This window comes from Cinclus cinclus, chromosome 3 (assembly GCF_963662255.1).
Source record: "Cinclus cinclus chromosome 3, bCinCin1.1, whole genome shotgun sequence".
Taxonomy (NCBI): domain Eukaryota; kingdom Metazoa; phylum Chordata; class Aves; order Passeriformes; family Cinclidae; genus Cinclus; species Cinclus cinclus.
The window spans coordinates 44,525,100-44,538,840 of record NC_085048.1 but is presented as its reverse complement, the minus strand read 5'-3'; the positions used below and the strand labels follow the sequence as shown (position 1 = coordinate 44,538,840).

The 13,741-nt window shown below is 37.9% G+C and overlaps 1 protein-coding gene across 1 annotated transcript in view; it reads right to left on the bottom strand.

The window, feature by feature from the left end:
• Positions 1–13,741, bottom strand: part of ARMC2 (armadillo repeat containing 2) — a 59,061-nt gene that overhangs the window by 8,846 nt on the left and 36,474 nt on the right. The window contains exons 13-14 of the mRNA XM_062488723.1: positions 2,602–2,917; positions 1,068–1,190 (exon numbers count right to left, since the gene is read on the bottom strand). Of these exons, the coding sequence (XP_062344707.1) occupies positions 1,068–1,190; positions 2,602–2,917 (439 nt within the window). The remainder of the gene's footprint in view (positions 1–1,067; positions 1,191–2,601; positions 2,918–13,741) is intronic.

The window sequence follows — 13,741 nt, the reverse complement described above, 5'->3', positions numbered from 1 at the left end:
GAGGACTCAAAGAAGTCAACCCTCAGCCCTTCATACAACCGAAGAGAGAAAAAAATATAGATGGAAGGTTGGCTTCAATCTCGTAACTTCTGCCTCTGGATGTTGCAATACTGAACAAACCTTGAACTTGTCTTAAAGAGACACCTGAAGGGATTTTGGCCACCACTCATATCAAACAGCAAGTATTCTCAAAACATCTGCAGGAGCAGAAAGCCTGCTGATCTTCCATCAAAAGGTCTCCTCTTTCCTCAGGTCAGGAGGGTAATGGGACTAGTTCCACATGTCAACAAATAGGATAGGAGAGAAATAATTTGTTTCCAACCAGCAACAAGAGGCAGCTGGCTTACAGGTGATAAAATGAGTCGTGACTAAAGAGCAGAGTTGTTACCTACAGAGAATATAATGTCTGCCAGTCCAGGCACTGGGCTGACAGCCAGGATAGTTTTTTCTATTCCTCATTCTACCTGATGTGTGAACTTCAGGTTCTGTCTCTCCCCTGTGTCGTGTCTATTTAGACAGAGAGATGTGCAAGGCACAGCCTCTCTACCTTTTGTACAACGTTAACACAATAGTCCCAGAAGTCAGTGCAGCTCCTACACATTGTTGTCAATAATGTCAGAGGGGAGAGAATCACTCAATACAATATTGCCAATGGATTTACAAGCCAGAAACAGACAGAAATCAAATTTTACAGGTATAGAAAGTAACAAGAAGGAAAAACATCCTCTTGCCATACTGTGATTAGAACGAAAAAGCAACATGATTATTTTGGTTCAGGTATATGGACTTTGAACAAATCCAGCAAAAAATTCTGAACAGAAAACAATACAGAAAATTGCCCTGTGGATGAAAAGAAGGGGTTTTGTGAATAACTCAACTATTTTCATGTAAGTAATAATGTCATTTTAAAAAATGGGAAATCATTATTAAAATAATTTAGCCCTATTAACTTTATACTCCTGCAATATAATACCACAAAATGTTATCAATGTTTTCACCTTCTGTTGTGTAAAAATGTTTCTGCTTTCTAAAAGCTACACAAAGAGTACTAGTTTAAAAGTGCTTACTTTCAGCAATGTGCAGCTTCTTGTCTTGAACTGCAGAATTCTCCACTTGGTAGTAGGACAAATTGTTGATTGTTGTTGCAGCATTGATGACCAATTCTTCACAGGCATTGACTGACTTGTATTCTGAGCCAAAACATATGCATATGCAGATAAGCACACACATGTCTAATTTTCCAGTGAATTAGATCCCAGAAGCAAACTGAGTAATAGTCTACATGGCCACTATTGCAGTCAAACCTTCTGCTGTTCAGTGACATGGCAGAAGCTAACAGGAACATCTGATCCAAAAATGGCAATACAAAATCACTTTTTCCCATTATTCATTTATGGAAACCATTGTGACTCAGGCAACATAGTTTAAAATTTAGTTGGTTATGGCATTTTACAGATCATGTTTGCTGTTTTAAGATGGCACTGAGGAGAGTCCACCTGTAGAAACAGGGTTGTGTGAGAGACATGGGGAAATGCCAAGGACTATTATACTAAATTGTCAGGTATCTAGGGGGAAAAAAACCCTTCAAAAATATCTGAAAGATTTTTCTCTTAGAGTTCCTGACAGAATGTTAACCCGTGCAAAAGTCTGAAAGACTTATCTGTCCAAGGTCTCTGGCCTCAGAAGCCAAGAGTGAAGGAAATACTAGAAGGGTAAGTTCATAGGGAGACAGAACATTTTGTAATAAACTGACTGATAGAGTGCTCAGGAAGAGGAGAGGGTGGCAGAAAGAAGCTTTGAACGTCAAAAGCACTTACACAATCATAAAGACATTAAGATAGTTTCAACACATGAGACAGAACCAAGTTGTGAGTCTGACTTGTCTCACCCCTCATGACTGGTAAGACAGTGCACAAGCAGGTTGGTTATCTTAACATAATATTTAATGTTCTCATTATACAGTAAAATATACTGAGCTGTTTAAGATGTATCTTGTCACAGTTAAACTCTGTTACGGGGCGAACAGACCAGCCCTGGTCTGTAATTAGATTTACAAGGGCATCAGCAAGTAGTAAAGGAACTGCACTCCTATTCCTCCATTCAGAGGGAGACACCCCCTTCCATATGAAAGAGAGGAAAGGTTGGAAGACCAAAAAAAAAGAAAAAAGTGAGAGAAAATTCTTTGAAGAGGCTGAAAGTTATGGGTGCAGAGAACAGAAACAATCCAAAACAGTCACAAAAAATGCAAACCTTCAAAAAAACCAAAACACCACCAAAGACATCTACATAGCACCTGATATGAACAAACTTTCCTTATCTATGAACTCTCAGTGAGATATGTTTAAAATAAAATTTGTTTTCTTATCTTTAATGATCTTATCAGCAAATCTGATCACTGAATTAAAGACTTCTTTCCCCAGATACTGAAAAGTCAGTACCAAAGCAGCAATGCTTCCACTGTTTCGAGCATGCCTTCTACATAAAACAGTTTATGAATATCAGCCAATTGGCTTTTTTTTTTTTTTTTTTTTTGCAATGGAAAGTTGTAAACTCTCCTTCCAGGCTGAACAAAGGCAACAAACACAACATAAATTTTATTACCTAGTACTGCCACAAGTAATCCTACAAGAGGATGGGCAGCTGCCAGGGCTGGGCCTACTCTAGGGTGAATGGAGAGGTTGGCCAGCACTCTTATCAGTTTTATCAGAACATCTTCTGCTTTTGAAGGATACTTTTGGTCTTTTTTTCTTTTTCTATCATGGTGCCATGTCAATGCATTCAAATCAAGTTCGTAGTAGATTTGGAATAATGATGTCAAGGTGTTGACACTTTCTTTTTCTTTAAAAAATTGCTCCCGGGACTGGTCATTCTTTGCTGTTAAATTACCAAGAATGAAGACGATATGGATAACCAAATCCTGTAACAAAATAAATAAACAAATCATGTTACATGGAAAACATCAGGAGGTGGCAGCTGCATAAAAAGAAGATAATACCTCATTTGCTTCCCAATTCAGGTAATAGTACATCCAGGACAACTGAAGGAATGCCAAACACAGCAACCAGAAATAATTTTTTATGCTATCAATTTTCATAACCTGATTTACAGAAGAAATCAAAAACATCTGACAGAACTAGTATAGCACTAGAGTAATTACTAATGGGATATATTTAGCATAGGTCATCTATTTTTACCAAGCCCACAGTAATCTTAAAATGCCTTAAAACTGCACTTTATATAACTAGAATAATCATATGGGCCAGAATTTACTAATCTTTCAAGTAAGCAAGTGTCATCTGTGATGGGCAGAGACCACAACCTTTCCTTTCCTAGGCCTGGTAACCATTGTAGAAGTTAAACTCCTGCCCCTTGACTTGTTCCTGTTAAATTCAAATTAGGTTTTATTCATTTTGTTGTTCATTCATATCTGTTCAATTTCTTACAGATAGTTGAATTATTTGTTCCAGATTTTTACCAGAAATACATTCTAAATTGACTGGTCTGTCATTCTCCAGTTCCTCCTCTTTCTCCTTTTAAAAACAGGCACTCTACAACCTTGTAACTCTTCATAACTTTTCAAGAATACCAGAGATTGGGATCCCCTTTCTGTCCTTTAGTAAACACCAAAAGGTAATTTTTGTCAGATGGCTTGATGACATTTCATATTCTTCAGCTTGTTTTTTAGTAATAAAAGAATCCAGGCTGAAGTAGAGATTATTTATTTGGTCATACATAACCCTTTAGGAAAAATAAGCAAGAAAAAAAAAAGGCATTGCAAAGTTCACTATTCACAGTGGTATCTGTCAGTAATGCTCACCTTCTTTTGAACACCAGAGCAATTATTTCCTTTTTCTCTTTTCACTGTACTATAAAAGATTTTGTTTCTTTTTACATCCCTTTGTAGTTGTACCTCATATTATGCTCTGTTGGTTTTGTTTTTTTTTTTTTCTGATTTTATATGCTCTTCCTACCCTTCTATTTTTATCATTGCTGAATGAGACCCACTTTCTACTTTTGTAAGGTATCATGAGATCGCATGATTTAACCAAGCTGCTCTCCTAAAGCAGTTTTTAGCCTGACCTTCATTTCGTACATATTAAGATACAACCTTTTAGTGGCAAGCCTAGTGGATCCCAACTGAATGGCATTCAACAACATCCCCATCTTTTTCTTCATCTTTCTTCATCTTTTTCTCACCAGTATGTGGCAAGAAAAAAATAAATTCTGAAAGTCTAAAGTAACTCAGGTTTAAACTACTTCAAACATTTCCCTCTGTCACTTGCATTAAAACCTACTCATTTTTTAAAAAGTCTGTAGCTTTACCATAATGGTGTAGGTAAAGAGGCAAAATAACAGCATTTCTTCAAGTACATGAGAGCCATCCACCTTTAGCTGCTAAACTGCTGTACTTGTTCTAACAAAGAATTTTGCTAAACAATTCATATGCTGTTTTTCTTCAAATACCATATATTTACACATATTCTAACCCTCCCTAGTATCAGTAACGTAAGTTAACCACACACAGTCTAACTTGTTAAAGTATACAAGCTAATACTGAAGGAAAAAAGACTTTTAGGCAGCAACTCCTTCTTTGATGCATGCCTTCATCAGTAAGTTTCAGGTTTTAAGCCTCTGCCACAAGACATTGGCAATAAGATCCTCTCAGGAAGATGAGTGCTACGCCTGAACATGAGAAGCAGCAGTCTCCTAAGTGAGGAAATGGTTTTCACATCCATGTATTTAATAATATCACTCTGTAGGACCTACTTCCATCTTTTTTTTTAACTAGGCATCACATTTTTGCTAGGACCTAAATGTCATCAAGACAATTTTTTATGAATATTCTAAATGACTAACCACTACGTGCTTTCACCTTTGCTGGCACAACACCCAACTCACAAAGGCTGTAAAAATTTGAAGCAAACAACAGATGAATCAGAAGAGAGAACTGAAAAAAAGCAGGCAGTCTAGTTTGACTCGTTTATATTGACTTTCTAATTTTGGTCAAAATGGTATCAGCCCAGCAACAGCTCTACCCAATCAGGAAAGAGACAAACAGGTACGACACAGCAATCAACTGATATTTTGAGAAGTGTGATCTCAGCTGTGCTTTCCACCTACAGCCCAGCAAAACAAACTTATAAAATACTTCTTTTTTAGCTAAGCACATCCGGCTTTAATAGAATAGTATCGAAGTTCCATTATCTTCCAGTGAAAATTTAACTAGCAAAGTCAAAGAGGAAACACAACTCTTGTGCTGTACAACTTCTCCTGAGTAGTACAATGCTTAAGAGTTTGTATTATTTTTTGCTATACTTCTTTAAATGCTCATGGCTAAGGACTGCAAGAGCAAGAAACAACATCTTAGAATGGCTGTATAAAAAAATGCATATAAAGCTACATGATATTTTGAAAGTGCTTGGAAGACTAAACGTGTGCAAGGCCCATGGGCCTTTCTGTACATAGCACCTTTCTGTACATAGCCAGAAATCAATATTAAAAATGAGATTACTGTGCATTTCCACATGTTTGGAGTATTAACTGCATATGAAATTTCAGATGTTCTTACACACTTACAGGAAAATTACATTTATCAGATCAGTTTATATAATATGGAAGTTTAAACATGCATTGCACTAGAGACAAACTAGATTAAAGACAGAAATTGCACTCAGTTATTTCATCTTTTTATAGTGAGGCATTCATGTGAGACATGATGAACACAGCGTACTCAAACCTGAGTGGAAGGCTATATGCAAGAGCACACAGCTTCACTTACACAAATAAATTTGAACAAATACATCAAGAAAAGCTTGAGAAGATCTTTCTCTTTGCTTCCTATTTGTGAAGAAACTGTGGTACTTTGAGTTTTGAGGTGGTAATGGCATACTTCATCAGCATTTAACATTTCTGGCAACCGAAACACAAACATTTGATCATCATGGATATGAAAGATTTTTTTGCTTATCTACTTCTGAAACTCTCTTCCTTGCATAGCCCGACTAGCAAAGGTGCCCCATGTACCTGCTGAGTCAGAGAACCTGACAACAGTTTATCTTGGCAATTACAGTACACCTGCCTTTCAGTGTAAGCATGATGAGCACAGGTACAGACTGTACAGGCGACCTTATCAGTACGGAAGGAAAGCAAATTAGGTCAGTAGTTTCTAACTAAACCAAGATCAATAAGGAAGGACAGTCCAATCTAGAACCTGTAAATGCTGGCCAAGTTCCTGTTACTTTATTTGGTGTCTGGGCCCTCTGAGGGGGATAGTAGAAAACAAAAAGTCAGATGCCAGTGGCTGAGCTCCTATTGAATCATCAACTGTAAATGAAATCTGCTTTCCATGTTACACAAATTTCAGTGGAGTTAGTCAAAATTCTACCACGTGCCATGCTTCTCATTCATATCTAATATACGCTTCACTTCCAAATTTGTATTTCTGCTTTATTATGCACTTTGGAAAGAAAATATGGGAGGTTTCTTTGCGGGGTCTGATAGTACATTTACAGGCAAAATTACTGTAGTTATACTAACCCAGAGATAATCTCTTCCAAATACAGTAGAGATTCATCTTGAAGTGACATTATAACTGGAAAAACTTCTGTTCAAACTCAGAAATGAGAGTTGTCACAATATGAACTCAATTCAAAGAATAAAATAAGGGGGAGAAGGCAGTGGTGTAGAACACCCTAGAAGTATTAAAAACAAATAGAGAACCTCTTGACTGAAGAATGTGAAATAAAAAAGTCTTGCCACAGTGAGAGCAGGAAGTACCTTGTCAGTAAAGAGAACCTCTTTCACCCCCAGACATTAATGCATTTGAGGACAAAGAGAGACCATTATTAAAATGTAATAATTATACTTCTGAGTATCCACACCATAGGACCCTACCCAATAATTTCTACATCACAAAATCTGATCTGTTGTTGAGGGTTAGTTCTCTCCTTTTTTTTTCCCTCTGTGGAATTTTCCCCATTGTCATGCTAAGATACCTGTTGACTGGGCCCTGGTGACAAGGGGGAGGGGACGGGAGGGAAGAGGGGAACCTCACGAGATTCAAACAGCCAGAAGAGGAAGCGGAAGGCTGGGTCTCGGCCCATTTCTCCCGCGGAGTTCGGACGAGAAGGACGATCGCCGTCTGTGTCCCATCCCAGCGTCGGGAAACCACCATCGGACCCTGCCCGGCTGTCTTCTCGCTGTGAACTACCACCATCCAGCACTCTGCTGAGCACTGGGACCCACACCGTGAGCGGAGGGCTCTCTCTCCATCTCTCTCTCCCCCTGGGACAGCTCTGCCATCACCCCCAGCCCTCCTGCGGCTCTGCGGGACCCGCCCGTCCCCAGCACCGGGAACTGCAGCTCAGGGAAAAGGTGCCTGCAGCCAAAAAACACTGGGACTGAGTTACTGTTCTGTTTGTGGGTAATTTCATAGCTGTTGTTGTTCTTGTTTGTCGTGTTAGATACACTAGTAAAGAACTGTTATTCCTACCCCCATATCTTTGCCTGAGAGCTCTCTTAATTCCAAAATTATAATAATCGGAAGAATCACATTTTTTTTTCAGTCCAAGGGGAAGCTTCTGCTTTCCTTAGCAAACACCTGTCTTTCAAACCAAGATATCTGTCCAGCTAAGCTTTTCTAAAAAGGGTTCATCTGCACTTAGTGAATTTCAGCAATCAAGAACTTCTGCTTAGATTTGTGGACACCTGGAAACCTGGGAAAGGTACAGAAGAAAAGCAAGCATGCTGCCACCAGAACAATATTAAATGAAAAGCTGTGTAGGTTCTCTAAAAAAAGATATTTTTGAAATTAAATTAATTGGAAAAAAAAGTTGAAAACCATATCTTCCATGGTATTGCTCCAATAACTGCTGATCTCTTTGGTTAAAATCTTTATAACTATCACTACTTTAAATTTGAACAGCTTTAGTCCCTATTTCTTATCAGCTTTTTTTTTTTTCTAGATTGAAGACTGGTCTACTAACAGAAAAGTCTTCCTTGTGCAGCTTCTATTAATAGGCAGCTTGCTAATGGTCTTGCCTTTGTCATGGATAAATTAATTTCCTTGGGGCATTTTAACTCTAATAATTCTTCTAGTTTTTTTTAGAAGTGTTTCCAAGCTTTCAGCATCGTTTAGAAAAAATGGAATCAAAAACTATAATAACATATTTTAATAAGAGTGTGCCTCACCAAGCAGTATTTTCTCACTGTTATTATTTATATTCCATTTTTTACCTATCTAGTAATTACATACATTCACTTGTATCTTTTGATATATCAGAACAGCAGGTTTCTATATGATACATGCCAATGAAGACTGGTTCATTAGAAACTTTGAACACTGCATTTCTGGTAATTTTATACTCAGTGTACAAATCAAATATTCTGCACTTTTCTTAACATTTTTGCTTTTTCTTTCAGCAAAAAAAAAAAATAAAATCACAACTAAAGCATTAGGAAGACACATATACTTTTCAGTTTATCACACTGTCAGAAGTCATACTGCAGGGAAAGAGTGACCTTCTGCAGTTACTCACATTTATCACCAGGAATTCCTTCAGAGTTGTCAGAATATCTATCCTAGAATTGCAACTTCCTTCTTGGGGAAAAAAAAAAGCAAATTCAGACAGAATGATTAATCAGTTATGAATACGTAAGTACACACACAAAACACTGGAGAAATTTTTTTTCGTTAATAATCAATTCCTTTAATGATAAATTCCCTTTTTTAAATTGTCCTAGGTACTATTATAATGTTGGGCTACACTGAGGGGGAATACAACTGAAAATATGTATTAGTAAATGTAGGAGAAAAGAACCACATTATCAATGCAAGTTCTTTGTAAGGTTGCCTTGACAAGCATTTCAGCACAAGCAGTGGCATATGCAGCACTCAGTCTCCTTCCCATACAGTTTCTTTCCTCTCCCACATTGCTGCCTCAGTATTTGTGATCAAGGAAGCATTTGTGTGGCTGTTCAACAAACTAGACAGGAAAGCAATGCAGATGATAACCATAAAAGGGCTGGGGCTCTTTTTCCCAGTTTTAGGGTTATTGGAAAGCTGGATCAGTTCTCTGACATGGTGTATCATGCTGTCACACAAAGAACTGTCCTTAGCCCAAATGAGAGATGACACAGAGGAAAAAGTGAGTAACCAAAACACAAAGAACATTTGGATCATCACGGATAACCATTTATTTAGAAGCAAACAGTAGACACAGGAACACACCGTTGCTCCCAATAACAGTGTTAATAAAAAACCCCTTTGACATCTCACAAGGCTGTGATGGCACTAAGCAGAATGCCAGTAAACACTCTCAAAGTATTTAAAAGGCAAACATGTACCTGAACTAAACACAGGTGCAGCACTACACTGTATAAGGAAGAGCCTGTGGTTGCTTTTGGGCATTACATGACTTATGTTTTATGACTGACTGAAACAGACAGATGGTGGGTTGCTGGGAGCTCATCACAGTGCTATCCATAAACCAAACCAAAGTACCAGCCAGACAGACCAGTCACAGCATGCAGAGAAGCCTTTGCCTCATCAATAAAGCCAGAAACACAGTAGGAAAATTCCCTGCAGTTACAGACCTCACCTGTGGCAGCCTTCCCCACGGCAGTACTCCTAAGAGCAAAAAGAACATTCAGCAGCCCTGAAACAAGGTTTTTTTCCTTTGGGGAGACAAGACCAAGTCTCACAAGCAAAAGCCTGCTTGCTCACAGAAGACAGTAAGCTGATTTGGGAGCCACTACCTGGTAGACGTATTTGGGAAGGAAGCGGGCGGAACCAGGCGGAGTGAACCTGATAAATGTGGACAAGTCCTTAGAGAGGATGAAAAGGCAACATTTCTTCATTTAATAAATCTGACAAACTGATTGCTAACTCAACCAGGTAAAGCAGTGTGCAAAATGTAATTGAAAATGACTGCAGTTCTTCTAGCTGATGCAAGAGATGCAAAAATAATAACAAATCTTTTCAAACTTATCAGGACTGGGAAGTTTGCCAGAATCTGCAAAACTAATTGATGATCAGGATAAAACAGGAACACTGAGAAAAGAAAATTTCATTGCAGAGAAGCTAAATGAGTTCTTTGCATTGATTCATGCCCACTCTGGAAGCAACTGGAAAATCTCAATGTGACAGCATTCTCCAGGGAAGGCTCATCAGAGCCATCTGTCCAAAACTGATGCAATCACAAACAACTTTAAGGAACAAACTGACAAAACAAAGAGTAACCAATCACCAGGACTGGATAATTATCCAACAGTTCTAAAAGAACTAATTAATTAAATAGCTTAATTACTTACAGCACTATGCAACCTCCTAAAACTGTAACAAATATTCAAACATGAAAAGATTCCAAGTGAGAATCAAATCTGGTGTCTGGAGCAGATAAATTAGTAGGAACCACAAAAAAGAAAAGAACAAAAAAAAAAAAAAAAAAAAAAAGAGTGGATAACCACGATCAGTTTTAAGACTTTTAATTTCTGACTTACACATTTACTGAGTTCTTCAAAGGGATTAACAAACATGCATAAAAAAGATCCATCTGATACCACCCACGTGACTTTCCAGGAGACTTTTAACAAAGTAACTCACCAAAATTCTAGTGAAATGATTGAGGATGTAAAACCGAGTAATTAGCAGTTTCTGCAATGGTGGAAGATGACCAGTGGAATTCCCAAGGTTTTGTGCCAGGATCTGTTGTATTCAATTTATCCATAAACACAGAAAAGGGGCAGCAACAGTGATATGGAAGGATGTACTGATTTCACTATGATCTTCGAAGTACCAAAGATGAAGACTGACTGAAGAGCAGAAAAAGAATTGTAGTCTGTTGATAATGAAATAGCAGATGAAACTTAAATGCATGAATTTAAACATCAAAGGACCCATGGAAAATAACAGAGCAAACATATCTTCATGTATAAAATCAAAGCCTTTGAACCAACTGTAACCACCTATAGTGTAATCTTGGAGTTAATGGCAGAGTTTAATGATCACAGATCAAGAAAGTAAATAAAATATATACTGGGAATTATTGGGAAATAAATTTATGCAGGCATGTAAATCTATGATATGGACACATCTTAAGTGCTGTGTTCTGGTTTCCTCCTCCCAAAAAAGGAGACAGGAGCCAGGATTGGAAAATGTTATGAGAAAAGCAACATGGATACACCATGGCATGGAACAATCTCTCCATCAGAAAGAGCTAAGTAAGCAAGGATTCCTCAACATGGAAAAGAGATAACTTGAAGAGGGTAGGCTAAAGGCTTCACCACATTTGCAATACAAAAACCAGAAGGCATCAAATAAAGACAGGAAAGGCCAAATTCAAAATATGCAATAGAAATTGTTTGCTATGCAACTCCTTGCCAACTTTAACATGTTAAAAGTTTATATGGGGTAGAAGAGAGACTGTAGCATTTCACAGAAAATAAGTGAGCTGAGGTTTATTTCATACACAGCTGGCTGAGAGTGTTTCCAAACTGGAAAGAGTTGGAAGTCTGGTAAGTACACACAGGAAAGATCATACATGCCTACTCCATTTTTACTGTTCTCTAGATATCTGAATGTCACCATTGCCGAGTGTCAAGAGCAGACTGGATGAACTGTTCATGTGATCCAATGTAATTACTATTTTGCTGAATAGGCAATTACTGCATCCAGTGATGTCAGATTCTTAAATGCTTCCCCAGTGTCAAAATTAGGATATAGTAAAGCTAAGGGGACCTTTCCATACCACAGGCATAAGATTGCTTCTATACAATTTTCAGTATCGCACCCTGTGTTTGTGCTCTTAGGATTGAAAACAGACTCATAAGTGATAAAACATTACACGGAAGCTGGCAGGGCTCCAAAATGCCACCTGAGCTCAGGTAGTGCCTGACTTATTGACAGAAGCTACTGTCCTATTTAGGCAATGTCCCTGTTCCAAAAGCATGGCCTGCCTGTGACTTGTGACATTAGCCACAGCCCAAGGAAGTCACTCTTTATGCAGTTTATCTGGAAAGCTTAGAGATGATAATGATGTGGGAAAGCGGAACAGAGCCCTGCTGCTCCAGATTTCTTGAGATGGGCAAAAGTCTACAATGCTGACTAGAAACAGAATCATGCAAAGCTTATCCTGCAAGACAGAGGCTCTACACAAACACTTCTGACAGTCTTGACAGCAGGTGCCAACCACGACTTTATTTTGTTACTCCACACCATGTCCAAAGCCAACCATGAACACATACTTCAGATGTGTGTAAAAGCCCAGCTGACTTCCCCAGTCCTATCCTGAAGATTCAGCTTTTCCAGTCTTCTGTATTCCCTACCTATGACATGTGGTATTATCAAGTCTTGCCAATTCAATTTCCCTAAAAGTCGGTCTCACAGAGTTGAATCATTACTCTTCCATTCCTTCTGACTCTTTCACTCAAGAGAGAAAATGAGCTGAGAAAAAAAAGGGAAAAGAGCTGTAACTGCAGTGTGGAGCAAAGAACAGAGATTATTTGGGTTGAAACTGTGGAATTCAGTATGCGGTGTGGGTGCAAGTCATTAATCCTACTTCCAGTGCTACCATTTTTATTTTCACAGTATTTAATACTTTAAAGTCACAGTTATGATAGCCCTTGAGAAAGTCTGAATGCTGCTCTTCCTCTATTTTTTCCCCCCTGTATGTTTCTAGCTGCTATGACTGCCAGCAAAAAACCTGATCCCACAAAATTTGAAACCTGAAAACTCAGAAAAACACACACACAGACACACACACACTTCCTTTCTTCACATATCAGTTTTTAGTCCTGAAGATTATTAATGCTTTAATGATGATGATTTTTCCTTCTCTTTGATTCTTCCCGCAGCAGACAATTGTACTCACTATACTGCTGTTACTTCATTTCTTTTCAACATATACCAACTCATACTGTAACTCACTAGCTGTCAGCATTTTAAAAAAAAGATTAGCAGTGCCAACTACACCTCAGGAAAAACATCTGCACTCCTCACAGCTCAAGTCATATACTACAGAAAAGTGGTGAATTACATTATCTATGTCCTTTTTGCTTCTGCAGGGCTTCACTAAGCTGACAACTGACAATTCCATACTTTTTTCAAAACTGCAGTAAGAAATAATTATTCTGAAGACCTTGCATATACAATCAACACAATGTAATAGGTTAAGTTTTTCTTAATACACAAGCTACTTCTTTACTCATTTGGATTTTGATAGAACAACTGACATTTTAACATAAAACATAACGCTAACCTTGTGAAGAAAGATGTATTTTTGGACCACTTAATAGACAAATAAGAAGCTAAATTCTGAATACTAAATACTGAGTACTAGACAGACGAAGTTTAGGAGAAAGATGTTACTAAATTAAAGATCCTTATTCTTGGTTCCATAATTTGTTGAGTTTTTAATACAATGGTCACAAGGAAGAATAACTATAAATCTAGGAAAATATAATGCCTTTGACATTTTTCACGTTATTTACATAGTATTTACATGGTATTTTACTAATGTATCTTTGAAGACTAAACTATGCAAGAGCAGCCTGAAGCTAGAAATACTTGACAGATATGCTACAGAAGAGTTAATCAGCAGATCTCTAGGAGAAACAACTTAATCTTTGTTCCTCTTCCATGTGCATTATCACAGAAAACAGGGATGCTGGTACACAGGAAAGGAAGAAATTATTTTTGTATCTGGCAGGAGAAAGAATATTGTTCAGTATAGCTCATCTAGTT